The sequence below is a fragment of the Plectropomus leopardus genome, chromosome 22, assembly GCF_026936395.1.
Source record: "Plectropomus leopardus strain MGB_pleo_1.0 chromosome 22, ASM2693639v1, whole genome shotgun sequence".
Classification (NCBI taxonomy): Eukaryota; Metazoa; Chordata; class Actinopteri; order Perciformes; family Serranidae; genus Plectropomus; species Plectropomus leopardus.
The window spans coordinates 5,363,472-5,378,869 of record NC_142197.1 but is presented as its reverse complement, the minus strand read 5'-3'; the positions used below and the strand labels follow the sequence as shown (position 1 = coordinate 5,378,869).

Here is a 15,398-nt window from a genome sequence, read left to right as displayed (position 1 = left end):
CTCCTCTCCCGGGTCCCTCCTCCTCGGAGCTCCGCCCCCTCCGGAGACTCTTCCCTCCTCCTCGGCGTCCTCCTCCTACTGTCCAGCCATCGACGAAACTTCAAAGCGACCCCACAAACATTTACAACCATCGGATTTATGTTTCCACACCGGGTGATGCTGTGACCGGAAAGCAGCTGGAGTTAAGCCGGCATGTGAAGCGTCTTCAGCGGCTGAATCTTGAGACGTTAGCGGGAGGATGAGCTCTTAGCCTGCGGTACGAAAACTAGCTTAACTGTCCCTCTTTTTTTCGCCTTTCCCTCTTGGCGTGGACATGAAAACAATCACGGCCTGAGCTTTCATTTCGGGCTTTTAGTTGTCTGTACATGAACATTAACTTGTTTTCTTGTCGCTAAAGTTAAAAATAAGTGGATTTAGTGGTGACTTTTGGGTCTTTTTTGCGTGTTTTTGTCGCAAACTTTTGAAAAACCGCATACTGTAGTTCAGTCCAGTGACGTCACGCCGAGCCTCAGCAGAAAGATACTCCGAAAAAAACACATTTATCCAGAAATAATCAGTATTTACTGTCGTTTTGCATAAATGCTTCTGTTTCTAATACTCTAAGTACTTCATAGTACGTTTAGTACATTTTCCTTTGGTTGTTAATTCAGCCTTGTCTTTCGTGATGGACTTTCAAAGGGAATTGCAAAGTGGTGGAGAAAGTATTCAGATCCTCCACTGCAGTAAAAGTACTCATAACACACTGTGAAATACTCATATTACAAGGAAAAGCGCACCTAATGCTAGTTGTTATGGATTGAGTTTTTTTCTTTTGTCTATTTATAGTTTGGTCTGTGAAAAGTGCAGTGGCAGTTACCCGGAGCCTTACGTGATGTTTATATAAATATAAAATAATACATAGATACATTTAAGTGTTATGGGATTAAAAGTACAGTATTTTCCTCTGAATAGAAGTGAAAATGTAGTCTATGTCTCCAAAGAAGCCACAAAATCTTTTTTAAAAAAGACTTTTTAAAAGTCCCCTTTTTTTAAAAACATGTTTGCTTCTAAATGAAGAAAAACGATTAATCTGCTATCAACAGTTTGCTATTAACTTTCTGTTAGTAGACAGTTTATTGACTAATCACTGCAGCTCTAAACATTTCTGATAAGATCCCTTAAATCTGAGATACTCACTCAGCAAGACACCAATTGTAAGTGCTCTGTGGTTTACAAAAAGGCAAAACTAATACTACTAATACAAATACTAGGATATATTTGGCGTTTCTGTAGGACTACAGCAACTGTATTGTTATTAACTGGCCAGCATTTACACAATAGATGATCATATACATATATTACATACTATTATTAATCTAGTACTATCTAAAGGTTTGTTTTTTAAAATGAAAACTTGATATCCGTGGAAACAAATTCCTTTATCATCAGGATAAACTGAAGTTATGTAATAGTTATTTTTACAGTGTACAGTATATTTTTTCTGTATAAATATATCAATTGAAGGCATAAGAATTTAACATGATTTTGTAAGTGATGTATTACTGGAAGATGCATGTCTTATAAAGAGTGTTGTCTTAAAATTTCATGCAGTATAAGCCAGATGTCCTGCATGACACATTCAAATTAACAATCATTAAAACACTGAAACTCTTGTTTCCCTCCTTCAGTGTTTACCAAAATTATTGACACTTTCAAGACATGATACGTTTGTGAGTCAGTTTTCAGTCTTGCGTTTTAAATTTTGCTGGAAGAGTGCTCATATAAACATTTTATTTATTAAAAAACAACTTATAACTCGATAGTTCTGTCTGTAAATGTTAAGTTTTCCTCTCTATGACAGCTTGTACACAGTTTACAGTACAGTGTTAATGTTTGCGTTTACTTCTGTGTTACAGGTACGCCACCAAAGCTTCTCCGTTCTGTTAGCTGAAGCGGTAAGTTAACCTCCTCCTTGCTGTGTTTGTGTGGTTTTAGCGTGACTCTGCAGGGAGAGCAACATGTTTACAGTCAGGCTGATGTAACGGGAAACAGAGAGGTTGGTGAACTGCAGTACGACAACTTCTTTGTGATTGTTATGACACAAACAACTTCCAACAGATGAAAGAAGTTGCAAAAAAAGCATAAATTATGCCGTTTCCCTTAAAACCACTTAACCCTAACCAGTTATTATGATGTACGACATGATCTCATATCCATGGTGTGTGTTATGGGGTCTTAAAAGTATGTAAAGTTGATGAATTGATAATAATATCATGCTAGGTTTGAAGTCATCTGAAGAGGGAAAACAGATGCATACTATGACTTTTTTGTGGCGTTTTTATGACATACCATACTGAGCGTCTTAAATCGCGTTTTATTGGTTTACTCTGCAAAGACTTTATACATCACATATTATGGCATATTAAAAAATGACGTTTAAAGTCACATTATATCCCATTCTGTAACTTTTTCATCCCAATTTTTTTTTTGGACAAACTATGACGTTTTCATCACGTTTTTATGGTGCACTATAGTGTGATTTTTTTGGGCATATTATATATACTATACTATGAATTTTTTATGGCATACTATACTGTGACATGTTCATCATATTTTAATGACATACTGTACTATGACTGTTTTATAAATACATTTTGACATACTATACTGTGATTTTGTAATCATATATTTGATTGAAGTACTTCACATTTGCTTTTTTTGACGACTTACTATAGTATGACTTTTTAATGCTATTTGGTACGTCATATTATACAATGACATTTTTTAACATGCTATTCCATAACTTTTGTCTCCTCACATTTTAATGACATACTGTATTATGCTTTTATTTACTGACTTTTAGTGCTGAAGTTTGACTGACCTAAAGACAATGTTATTTCGATGTACTGCCAGCGCAGCAGGCGCTATTATTTCGTTATACTTTTTTACACTTGAATGTTATTTTTCAATTTTTTAAAAATCTTTTTTATCTTTAAGTGCCCGTGTTGATTCGTCATGGCTCGTGGTTGCATCTGCTGCGTTAAGTACATGCTCTTTCTCTTCAACCTGCTCTTCTGGGTAAGTAACACACACACACACACACACACACACACAGAGTTAGAAACTGTTACCGTTAATCAGTAGTCAGATCAGCATACCAATTAAAGTGTTTTATTATCATCAAATCAACAGGAAGTGTCTGAGTTTCCTGTGTGTGTGTGTGTGTGTGTGTGTGTGTGTTTGTTTGTGTGTGTTTTTCAGCTGGGTGGGTGTGGCCTGTTGGGTGTGGGCGTGTGGCTGTCCGTGTCTCAGGGCAGCTTTGCCACCCTGTCGCCCTCCTTCCCCTCGCTCTCCGCCGCCAACCTCATCATCACCCTCGGCACCGTTGTCATGGTGACGGGGTTCCTGGGCTGCCTTGGTGCCATCAAGGAGAACAAGTGTCTGCTTCTGAGTGTGAGTATACTACAGTACCCATCATGCATCACTAGTAGTGGTGTTTGAGTGCAGTCTTCAGGTTGTTTTGTCTTAACACTTCTAAACTAGATTTCATTTTTAAACGTTAATACAGATATTATTGAGCAGGTAACATGATCAGGTTTTTTTTTGTAATTTACATGTAAAAGCTAAAAATGAAAATCGTGAGCTCGCATGTATTTGTTTTGCATTCACATAAATGAATAATAAATTGCGCTTTTCTTCCCACATTGAAGCCTTTTTAATGCGACACCTTTCTTTGTTTTCTTCAGTTTTTCATCGTTCTGTTGATCATCCTCTTGGCCGAACTCATCCTCCTCATCCTGTTCTTCGTCTACACCGACAAGGTAAGACTGCGTGTGGGAACGTTCATATTTATTAACAAATCATCTTCAGCTGCAGGGAAGTGACTGTTTGTAGGCCTTTCAGGACAAACTGCTGCTGTATGCTGCAGCGAGAGTCCTGACAAAAACTAGGAAATATGACCACATTAGTCCAGTCCCAAAATCCTGCAGAGAATTACATTTTTCTCTGACGTGCTTGTGACATGTGAACCTTCAAGGGCCCTCAGGACATCAGGGGCCGGCCCGCTGATCGTCCGAGAGTCAGAACTAAACACGGCGAAGCAGCGGTTTGTTATCGTGCAGCACAAACCCGAAATAACCTCCCAGATGATGTTCGCCAAGCCGAGACTCTGATCACTTTTAAGTCAGAGCTGAGAACATTTCTTTTTTTTCACTGCCTGCTCCAGCCGCTCATGACTACATACTTAATCTAAAACTGTTTTTATATCATTTTAAATAATCATTTTACCTCTTTTCTGAACTTTTGCTATTTTTAATGATTTTTTTTAACTTTTAACTTTTTAACTTTTATTTTTAATTAATTTAGTAATTGATTTTCCCTTTTAAATCTTATGTCTTTACTCTTTTATTGTTAATCTGTAGCTTGTATGTTTTTATATTTTATTGCTCTGTAAAGCACGTTGAATTGCCCTGTTGTCTGAGATGTGCTATACAAATAAAGCTGCCTTTTTTTGCCCACATATCATGATGCACGTTTGTTTGTGCAGGTGAGCGAAAATGCCAGACTGGACCTGAAAGAAGGGCTGGTGCTGTACAACACCGACAACAACGCCGGCCTGAGGGATGCATGGAACACAATACAGGGAGAGGTATACATTTCAACAATATTATTTAATAATTCGTTTTATATGGCATGTTAGAAAGTTAACTTGAGTTTTTAAGTCCAACTTTAACTGAATTTGACAATTCAACTGAATTTTTTTAATCTATAAAAATTAACAACCCCCGTCTCTAATTATAATCCCTTAATGCACTCAGTCTTAAATTAAGTTTGTTCAGCAAAAAAAAATCTTTTTGACTGTTTCCGTGTGTCCTGCCTGTACTTTAGTGGCGCTGTTGTGGAGTGACCAACCACAATGATTGGTATATCGCGCTGCATGAAAACGTGGTTCCTGACCGCTGCTGCCAGCAGGTTTACCCCGGCTGTGGACGCAACGCATCCAACACCTTCTGGACACGGGTGAGTGTGTTTATGTAAAGTTTTAAAATTATTACCAAAGTGGCACTCTTTCAAAATCTAAAGAAGTCGTCCAGCATTTTGTGAAATACACTTATTTGCGTTCTTGCTGTGAGCTGATCGATAACGCTCTGAAGCTACAGCCAGAAGACGTTTAATCTAATCTAATCTTAGTTTATCTCAGTCCAGATGTTTAAAAAACATCAGCTGACTAGCACGTCTAAATCGCAGTGAAAAGATGTTTCTTAAGTGAGTCATTTTTTTAAGCCGTTTTGAACGACATGCTGCGGTATGTCTTTTTCGTGCGATCTTAGAGGACATGCCCTTCTATGACTTTTTTGTGCCATTTAGGATGACACGCTCTGTTATGACTTTTTGGTGCCAGTTTTGACAACATGCTATACTGTGACTTTTTTTGGCAATTTTGGACGACATGCTCTAGTATGACATTTTTAGGCCCTTTTAGGTTTGCTTCACCTTTAGACAGAGCCAGGCTTGTTGTTTACAGCCTGTATTTGAAGCTAACAGGCTGCTGTTACAGTTTTATGGTCCCTGTGCAGAATCAGTGGTATCAATCCTCGACTTCTATGTAACTCCTGCCAAGAAATCCATGAAGTACATTTCTAAAAATATCAGACTTTTCCTTCAAACAGGAAAATCAAGATAACCACACACTCAAGTTATTCTTTGTTAGTGGACAAAAATCATCAGACGATGCAGTTTCTGTAGTGAAGTTTGTGCCAGAACAGGCACTTTTCACCGTGTGAGCTTTTACGACATTCCTGTGTGTCTATCAAACATAATCACAGGTAATCTGACCCAAAAGACGCCACAGTATACACAAGTAGAGACAAGATTAAAAAAACAAGGCATGGCTCTTCACGTTTACATCATTTACAGTTTTATTTTTTGCATTTTGCAAGGCCTGGAATGTTTTTGAATCTGAGAAACATAATTGTCTGAATAACTTCAAACAAATGAAAGAGCTGTGGAGTCTCTCTGCCTTTCTGATGTGAAGCATTTTTCTTCCAAATTGCTGTTGGTGTCTGTGTTCAGGGTTGCTATGAGAAGGTGGAGGAGTGGCTGGATGACAACAAACACCTTCTCGGGACCATTGCCATGTGTGTGTTGGTCATACAGGTGAGCAGCTGTTTATCAAGCAAACCATCGTCTGACTTTTCATGTTACCTCGGACAACTATGACTTTTCTTTGCTGTTCTGAATGACGTGCTATTGTCTAACTTTTTCATGCTGTTTTGGACAATATATACTATGACTTGTTTATAATATTTTGGTTGACATAGTATGCTATGACCTTTTATGCGTATTTGGACAACATGGTATAGCATGACTTGTTTATGCTGTTTTCAATGCATACTGTATGATTTTTATGCTATTTTGGACAACATACTAAAGTATGACTCTACCTGTTGTTTTCCTCGACACACGCTATCATCATTTTTTAAGCTTTTATTCAAGACATACTATGACTTTTTTATGCTGTTTTCAACTAGTATTGTAAAACATCTTCACACTATTTTGGATTAATCACTAAGGTATGACGTTTTCATGATATTTTGGACGACACCACATAGTATGACTTTTTAATTCCTGTTTGAATGGCATCCTGTACCGTGACTTTTTCATGCCGTTGTAAACCACATGCTCTAATATGACATTTTGGTGCAATTTTGAACAACATGATATAGTCTCACTTTTTAGTGCGAGTTCGAATGAAATTTGCACTAAATTTAATATAAATTCATGGTATAGTATGACTTTTTTAGGCTAATTTAAACAACATGGTATGGTATGACTTTTTATGGCATTTTGGAATGCCTGCCAGAGTTTGCCTTTTTTATGCCCTTATGGTCGTCTAAAGTATGAAATTTTTGTCATTTTGAATGATATGCTTTATTTGACCCCATTTTTGACCCCATGCTTTAGTATGACTTTTTTTGGATTACAACAAACACCCTCTGGGAACCAATGCTGTGTGTGTTGGTCATGCAAGTAAGCAGCTTTTATCAAGCGTTTATTCAAACTCTCAGACTGCATTAGTTTCATTTGTGTGCCCTTTTTTGAAATGTCATATTTTGACTTTTTTTTGACCGACTGTACTCTGTTGTTGACATGGTTTTTGGTTGTTTTTTTGTCTTCCCAGCTCCTTGGTATGGCTTTCTCGATGACGCTTTACCAACAGATCCACCGGGCAGGAAAGAAATATGAAGCCTGACGGGATTAACACAATTTTTCCAACGTGTTAATATTAGTTACATATTCACGTTTTTGTCACAGAAAAAACAAGCCAGTTACAGTATGTGCCACTAAACCCTTTTATCTCACATTTTTTCCATCTGTTGAACTAGTGTTTCTAATGGGTAGCATTTGTATTGTAATGTCTGAGATTTGCCTCTGACAATCCAAACAAAGATAAAGGACTGAGTATTTGGTTGTTAAAGGCCATGCCTATGGCAAGAAGACACCTTCTCTGGATCTATTTACATAAAATTATTATAATGTACTAACATCTTGACTAAAAGCACTCTTCATAAATATAATTGAATGTTGTCTCTTGGATTTATAATTACTCACTGACCACTTTACTTTTTTTTAATCTTTTGCTCCTTCAATCTGAAATCTGAACGACGTGCTACAGTAAGACTTTTCAGTCATTTTTTCAACATCCTATATTGTGATGTTTTTGGCCGTTTTTTCAACATGATATACCATGATGTCTCTCGACATGCAATTCTGTGTTGTCTTCGGCCCTTTTTTGACATGACGTATTTTGGCATTTTTCGACTTACTATACTTTTTTTTGGCTGTTTTTTTTCAACATGCTATACTATGAAGTCTCGTAATGCAACTTAATGTTGTTTTCAGCCCTTTTTTTGACATTTTTTGACATACTATACATTTTTTTCGTCCATTGTTTTGACCTGCTATGTTATAATGTTTTGACCATTTTTTCGACATGTTGTTTTCAGCTGTTTTTTGACATGACATATTTTGCCATTTTTTCAAAATACTAAACTATGTTGTTTTCTGCAGTTTTTTTCAAACTGCCTTAAAACAATGGGTTTTTTTGGCAGTTTTTTTTACATGCTATACTCATTTTTGGATGTTTTTTTCAATAAATATATACATATATATGTATATATGTATGTATATATATATGTATGTATATATATATATATATATATATATATATATGTATATGTGTATATATATATATATGTGTATATATATATATATATATATATATATATATATAAACTGGTCCCGAAAGAGGTAAAACCAGTATTGGCAGCTGCATCTGTCAAAATCAAGAAATATCGGCCTGACTCATATATCAGTTGAGTTTTCAACAGACGTCACTGCCGATACTGGATTTTCCCTTTCAACACCATATGACCCTTAAATCAACACAACAGACATTATATCATTATATTAGACGATATTTTATTTTATTTATGCCATAAAATATCATTTTGCTGGAGATTCATAGTTTAGACACTGATTGTGATATTGCTGCAAAATTCAGGCACAGAAAGTTGAGTTATATATCGTTTTGGCTGATAAATCAGGTGAATTTGCCCGAAAACAGGTAAAACCAGTATCGGCAGATGCGTCTGTTGAAATCAAGAAATATTGGCCTGACTCATATATCAGTTGATTTTTCAACAGACGTCACTGGCGAAACTGGATTTTCCCTTTCAACACCATATGACCCTTACATCAACAGAGCAGACAGATTTTATACAATATTTTAGAGAAGCTGACAACGAAGGACAGTTGTTTCCTTGCAGTCTGAGCCGAAGACACCAAAGAGTTCTCGATGGTGTAGGGGTGAGAGACGAAGGAGTAGCTTGGTCTTGTTGGGGTTCAGCTTCAGATGGTGCAGACAGTCACTGAGAGTTTCGGTCAGACGTGCAGAGATTTTTGCTGCCAACGTGTTTAAATTCCTGTGAAAGGACAGAATTAGTTGACTTCATCTTCATAGCCGTTATATCTACAGCAATGTTAGCAAAGCAAAGGGATATATATCAGATTGAACAGATGCGTTTAAACTTAAACTGAAATGTATAACATACTGCAGCAGATCCTTTATGGCATATATATTATGATGTTGGTATTTTTATTGCATTTGATACAATCAACCTGTGTGTTGCTTTCAGCCCTTTTTTTGACGTTATATTTTGACATTTTTTGACATACTATACTATGCAATATTTGATTGTTTTTTTCAACATGCTAATGTATGATTTTAGTATTTTTGGGTAGTTTCTTCAACATGCTACTTTATAAATTGTCTTTTTCTAAATTATGACGTTTTATGGTTTTTTTTAGCTGTTATTGGCACATGTCATTTTTGGATATTTTTGCCATACTATAGCCTTGCTTTTTGGGTCATTTTTTCGACATGCCAAAACATGGTGTTTTGGACCGTTTTTGTAACTTTCTCTGCTATGGCGTGTTTCAGCACTCTATTTAATGCTGTTTAAAAGTGTTTTCAGCTTTTTTTGGGACGTGTCGTTTTTGGACATTTTGCCATACTATAGCCTTGCTTTTTGGGTCATTTTTCAACATGTGAAAACATGGTGTTTAAGGCCGTTTTTTGTAACTGTCTGTGCTATGGCTTGTTTCAGCACGCAATTTAATGCTGTTTAAAAGTGTTTCGAGCTATTTTTGGCACGTGTCATTTTTGGACATTTTGCCATACTATAGCCTTGCTTTTTGGGTCATTTTTTCGACATGCCAAAACATGGTGTTTTGGACTGTTCTTGTAACTTTCTGTGCTATGGCGTGTTTCAGCACGTTATTTAATGCTGTTTTAAACTGTTTTCAGCTGATTTTGGGACGTGTCATTTTTGGACATTTTGCCATTCTATAGCCTTGCTTTTTGGGTCATTTTTTCAACTTGTGAAATTATGGTGTTTTGGGCTTTTTTTGTAACTTTCTGTGCTATGGCGTGTTTCAGCACGCTATTTAATGCTGTTTAAAAGTGTTTTCAGCTGATTTTGGGACGTGTCATTTTTGAACATTTTGCCATACTATAGCCTTGCTTTTTTGGGTCATTTTTTCGACATGCCAAAACATGGTGTTTTGGGCCGTTTTTGTAACTTTCTGTGCTATGGCGTGTTTCAGCACGCTATTTAATGCTGTTTAAAAGTGTTTTCAGCTATTTTTGGCACGTGTCATTTTTGGACATTTTGCCATACTATAGCCTTGCTTTTTGGGTCATTTTTTCGACATGCCAAAACATGGTGTTTAAGGCTATGTTTTGTAACTGTCTGTGCTATGGCTTGTTTCAGCACGTTATTTAATGCTGTTTTAAACTGTTTTCAGCTGATTTTGGGACGTGTCATTTTTGGACATTTTGCCATACTATAGCCTTGCTTTTTGGGTCATTTTTTCGACATGCCAAAACATGGTGTTTTGGGCCGTTTTTGTAACTTTCTGTGCTATGGCGTGTTTCAGCACGCTATTTAATGCTGTTTAAAAGTGTTTTCAGCTATTTTTGGGACGTGTCATTTTTGGACATTTTGCCATACTATAGCCTTGCTTTTTTGGGTCATTTTTTCAACTTGTGAAATTATGGTGTTTTGGGCTTTTTTTGTAACTTTCTGTGCTATGGCGGGTTTCAGCACGCTATTTAATGCTGTTTAAAAGTGTTTTCAGCTATTTTTGGGACGTGTCATTTTTGGACATTTTGCCATACTATAGCCTTGCTTTTTGGGTCATTTTTTCAACTTGTGAAATTATGGTGTTTTTGGCTTTTTTTGTAACTTTCTGTGCTATGGCGTGTTTCAGCACGCTATTTAATGCTGTTTAAAAGTGTTTCGAGCTATTTTTGGCACGTGTCATTTTTGGACATTTTGCCATACTATAGCCTTGCTTTTTGGCTCATTTTTTCGACATGCCAAAACATGGTGTTTTGGACCGTTCTTGTAACTTTCTGTGCTATGGCGTGTTTCAGCACGTTATTTAATGCTGTTTTAAACTGTTTTCAGCTGATTTTGGGACGTGTCATTTTTGGACATTTTGCCATACTATAGCCTTGCTTTTTGGGTCATTTTTTCGACATGCCAAAACATGGTGTTTAAGGCTATGTTTTGTAACTTTCTGTGCTATGGCGTGTTTCAGCACGCTATTTAATGCTGTTTAAAAGTGTTTCGAGCTATTTTTGGCACGTGTCATTTTTGGACATTTTGCCATACTATAGCCTTGCTTTTTGGCTCATTTTTTCAACTTGTGAAATTATGGTGTTTTTGGCTTTTTTTGTAACTTTCTGTGCTATGGCGTGTTTCAGCACGCTATTTAATGCTGTTTAAAAGTGTTTTCAGCTATTTTTGGCACGTGTCATTTTTGGACATTTTGCCATACTATAGCCTTGCTTTTTGGCTCATTTTTTCGACATGCCAAAACATGGTGTTTTGGACCGTTCTTGTAACTTTCTGTGCTATGGCGTGTTTCAGCACGTTATTTAATGCTGTTTTAAACTGTTTTCAGCTGATTTTGGCACGTGTCATTTTTGGACATTTTGCCATACTATAGCCTTGCTTTTTTGGGTCATTTTTTCAACTTGTGAAATTATGGTGTTTGGGGCTTTTTTTGTAACTTTCTGTGCTATGGCGTGTTTCAGCACGCTATTTAATGCTGTTTAAAAGTGTTTTCAGCTTTTTTTGGGACGTGTCGTTTTTGGACATTTTGCCATACTATAGCCTTGCTTTTTGGGTCATTTTTTCGACATGCCAAAACATGGTGTTTAAGGCCGTTTTTTGTAACTGTCTGTGCTATGGCTTGTTTCAGCACGCTATTTAATGCTGTTTAAAAGTGTTTCGAGCTATTTTTGGCACGTGTCATTTTTGGACATTTTGCCATACTATAGCCTTGCTTTTTGGGTCATTTTTTCGACATGCCAAAACATGGTGTTTTGGGCCGTTTTTGTAACTTTCTGTGCTATGGCGTGTTTCAGCACGCTATTTAATGCTGTTTAAAAGTGTTTTCAGCTATTTTTGGGACGTGTCATTTTTGGACATTTTGCCATACTATAGCCTTGCTTTTTTGGGTCATTTTTTCAACTTGTGAAATTATGGTGTTTTTGGCTTTTTTTGTAACTTTCTGTGCTATGGCGGGTTTCAGCACGCTATTTAATGCTGTTTAAAAGTGTTTTCAGCTATTTTTGGGACGTGTCATTTTTGGACATTTTGCCATACTATAGCCTTGCTTTTTTGGGTCATTTTTTCAACTTGTGAAATTATGGTGTTTTGGGCTTTTTTTGTAACTTTCTGTGCTATGGCGTGTTTCAGCACGCTATTTAATACTGTTTAAAAGTGTTTCGAGCTATTTTTGGCACGTGTCATTTTTGGACATTTTGCCATACTATAGCCTTGCTTTTTGGCTCATTTTTTCGACATGCCAAAACATGGTGTTTTGGACCGTTCTTGTAACTTTCTGTGCTATGGCGTGTTTCAGCACGTTATTTAATGCTGTTTTAAACTGTTTTCAGCTGATTTTGGGACGTGTCATTTTTGGACATTTTGCCATACTATAGCCTTGCTTTTTGGGTCATTTTTTCGACATGCCAAAACATGGTGTTTAAGGCTATGTTTTGTAACTTTCTGTGCTATGGCGTGTTTCAGCACGCTATTTAATGCTGTTTAAAAGTGTTTTCAGCTGATTTTGGGACGTGTCATTTTTGGACATTTTGCCATACTATAGCCTTGCTTTTTGGGTCATTTTTTCGACATGCCAAAACATGGTGTTTTGGGCCGTTTTTGTAACTTTCTGTGCTATGGCGTGTTTCAGCACGTTATTTAATGCTGTTTTAAACTGTTTTCAGCTGATTTTGGGACGTGTCATTTTTGGACATTTTGCCATACTATAGCCTTGCTTTTTGGGTCATTTTTTCGACATGCCAAAACATGGTGTTTAAGGCTGTTTTTGTAACTTTCTGTGCTATGGCGTGTTTCAGCACGCTATTTAATGCTGTTTAAAAGTGTTTTCAGCTATTTTTGGGACGTGTCATTTTTGGACATTTTGCCATACTATAGCCTTGCTTTTTGGCTCATTTTTTCAACTTGTGAAATTATGGTGTTTTGGGCTTTTTTTTGTAACTTTCTGTGCTATGGCGTGTTTCAGCACGCTATTTAATGCTGTTTAAAAGTGTTTCGAGCTATTTTTGGCACGTGTCATTTTTGGACATTTTGCCATACTATAGCCTTGCTTTTTTGGGTCATTTTTTCAACTTGTGAAATTATGGTGTTTTGGGCTTTTTTTGTAACTTTCTGTGCTATGGCGTGTTTCAGCACGCTATTTAATGCTGTTTAAAAGTGTTTCGAGCTATTTTTGGCACGTGTCATTTTTGGACATTTTGCCATACTATAGCCTTGCTTTTTGGGTCATTTTTTCGACATGCCAAAACATGGTGTTTAAGGCTGTGTTTTGTAACTGTCTGTGCTATGGCTTGTTTCAGCACGTTATTTAATGCTGTTTTAAACTGTTTTCAGCTGATTTTGGGATGTGTCATTTTTGGACATTTTGCCATACTATAGCCTTGCTTTTTGGGTCATTTTTTCGACATGCCAAAACATGGTGTTTTGGGCCGTTTTTGTAACTTTCTGTGCTATGGCGTGTTTCAGCACGCTATTTAATGCTGTTTAAAAGTGTTTTCAGCTGTTTTTGGCACGTGTCATTTTTGGACATTTTGCCATACTATAGCCTTGCTTTTTTCGGTCATTGTTTCAACTTGTGAAATTATGATGTTTTTGGCTTTTTTTTGTAACTTTCTGTGCTAAGGCAGGTTTCAGCACGCTATTTAATGCTGTTTAAAAGTGTTTCGAGCTATTTTTGGCACGTGTCATTTTTGGACATTTTGCCATACTATAGCCTTGCTTTTTTGGGTCATTTTTTCAACTTGTGAAATTATGGTGTTTTGGGCTTTTTTTTGTAACTTTCTGTGCTATGGCGTGTTTCAGCACGCTATTTAATGCTGTTTAAAAGTGTTTTCAGCTATTTTTGGGACGTGTCATTTTTGGACATTTTGCCATACTATAGCCTTGCTTTTTGGGTCATTTTTTCGACATGCCAAAACATGGTGTTTTGGACCGTTTTTGTAACTTTCTCTGCTATGGCGTGTTTCAGCACTCTATTTAATGCTGTTTAAAAGTGTTTTCAGCTTTTTTTGGGACGTGTCGTTTTTGGACATTTTGCCATACTATAGCCTTGCTTTTTGGGTCATTTTTTCGACATGCCAAAACATGGTGTTTAAGGCCGTTTTTTGTAACTGTCTGTGCTATGGCTTGTTTCAGCACGCAATTTAATGCTGTTTAAAAGTGTTTCGAGCTATTTTTGGCACGTGTCATTTTTGGACATTTTGCCATACTATAGCCTTGCTTTTTGGGTCATTTTTTCGACATGCCAAAACATGGTGTTTTGGACCGTTTTTTGTAACTTTCTGTGCTATGGCGTGTTTCAGCACGTTATTTAATGCTGTTTTAAACTGTTTTCAGCTGATTTTGGGACGTGTCATTTTTGGACATTTTGCCATACTATAGCCTTGCTTTTTGGGTCATTTTTTCAACTTGTGAAATTATGGTGTTTTGGGCTTTTTTTGTAACTTTCTGTGCTATGGCGTGTTTCAGCACGCTATTTAATGCTGTTTAAAAGTGTTTTCAGCTGATTTTGGCACGTGTCATTTTTGGACATTTTGCCATACTATAGCCTTGCTTTTTTGGGTCATTTTTTCGACATGCCAAAACATGGTGTTTTGGGCCGTTTTTGTAACTTTCTGTGCTATGGCGTGTTTCAGCACGCTATTTAATGCTGTTTAAAAGTGTTTCGAGCTATTTTTGGCACGTGTCATTTTTGGACATTTTGCCATACTATAGCCTTGCTTTTTTGGGTCATTTTTTCAACTTGTGAAATTATGGTGTTTGGGGCTTTTTTTGTAACTTTCTGTGCTATGGCGTGTTTCAGCACGCTATTTAATGCTGTTTAAAAGTGTTTCGAGCTATTTTTGGCGCGTGTCATTTTTGGACATTTTGCCATACTATAGCCTTGCTTTTTGGGTAATTTTTTCGACATGCCAAAACATGGTGTTTAAGGCCGTTTTTTGTAACTTTCTGTGCTATGGCGTGTTTCAGCACGCTATTTAATGCTGTTTAAAAGTGTTTTCAGCTATTTTTGGCACGTGTCATTTTTGGACATTTTGCCATACTATAGCCTTGCTTTTTTGGGTCATTTTTTCAACTTGTGAAATTATGGTGTTTGGGGCTTTTTTTGTAACTGTCTGTGCTATGGCGTGTTTCAGCACGTTATTTAATGCTGTTTTAGCCGAGTATTTTCAGCTTGATTTTGGCATCATGGGTCATTTTTGGACATTTTGACAAGATACA

General features: G+C 36.7%; 2 protein-coding genes across 2 annotated transcripts in view; one reads left to right on the top strand and one right to left on the bottom strand.

Annotated features, from left to right (window-relative positions):
* The first annotated feature begins 62 nt into the window (after positions 1 to 62).
* On the top strand, positions 63 to 7,556 carry LOC121961723 (tetraspanin-9). Its single transcript, XM_042511782.2, has 9 exons — positions 63 to 256; positions 1,896 to 1,934; positions 2,977 to 3,057; positions 3,241 to 3,432; positions 3,726 to 3,800; positions 4,526 to 4,627; positions 4,867 to 4,998; positions 6,052 to 6,135; positions 7,160 to 7,556. Exons 3-9 carry the CDS (start codon positions 2,995 to 2,997, stop codon positions 7,229 to 7,231), a joined length of 720 nt encoding a protein of 239 aa, XP_042367716.1. The 5' UTR covers positions 63 to 256; positions 1,896 to 1,934; positions 2,977 to 2,994; the 3' UTR covers positions 7,232 to 7,556.
* Positions 7,557 to 8,443: 887 nt separating this feature from the next.
* amdhd1 (amidohydrolase domain containing 1) overlaps positions 8,444 to 15,398 on the bottom strand; it is a 31,817-nt gene continuing 24,862 nt past the window's right edge. Inside the window, exon 10 of the mRNA XM_088072707.1 lies at positions 8,444 to 8,963. The gene's annotated coding sequence lies outside the window, so the exon portion shown is untranslated. The remainder of the gene's footprint in view (positions 8,964 to 15,398) is intronic.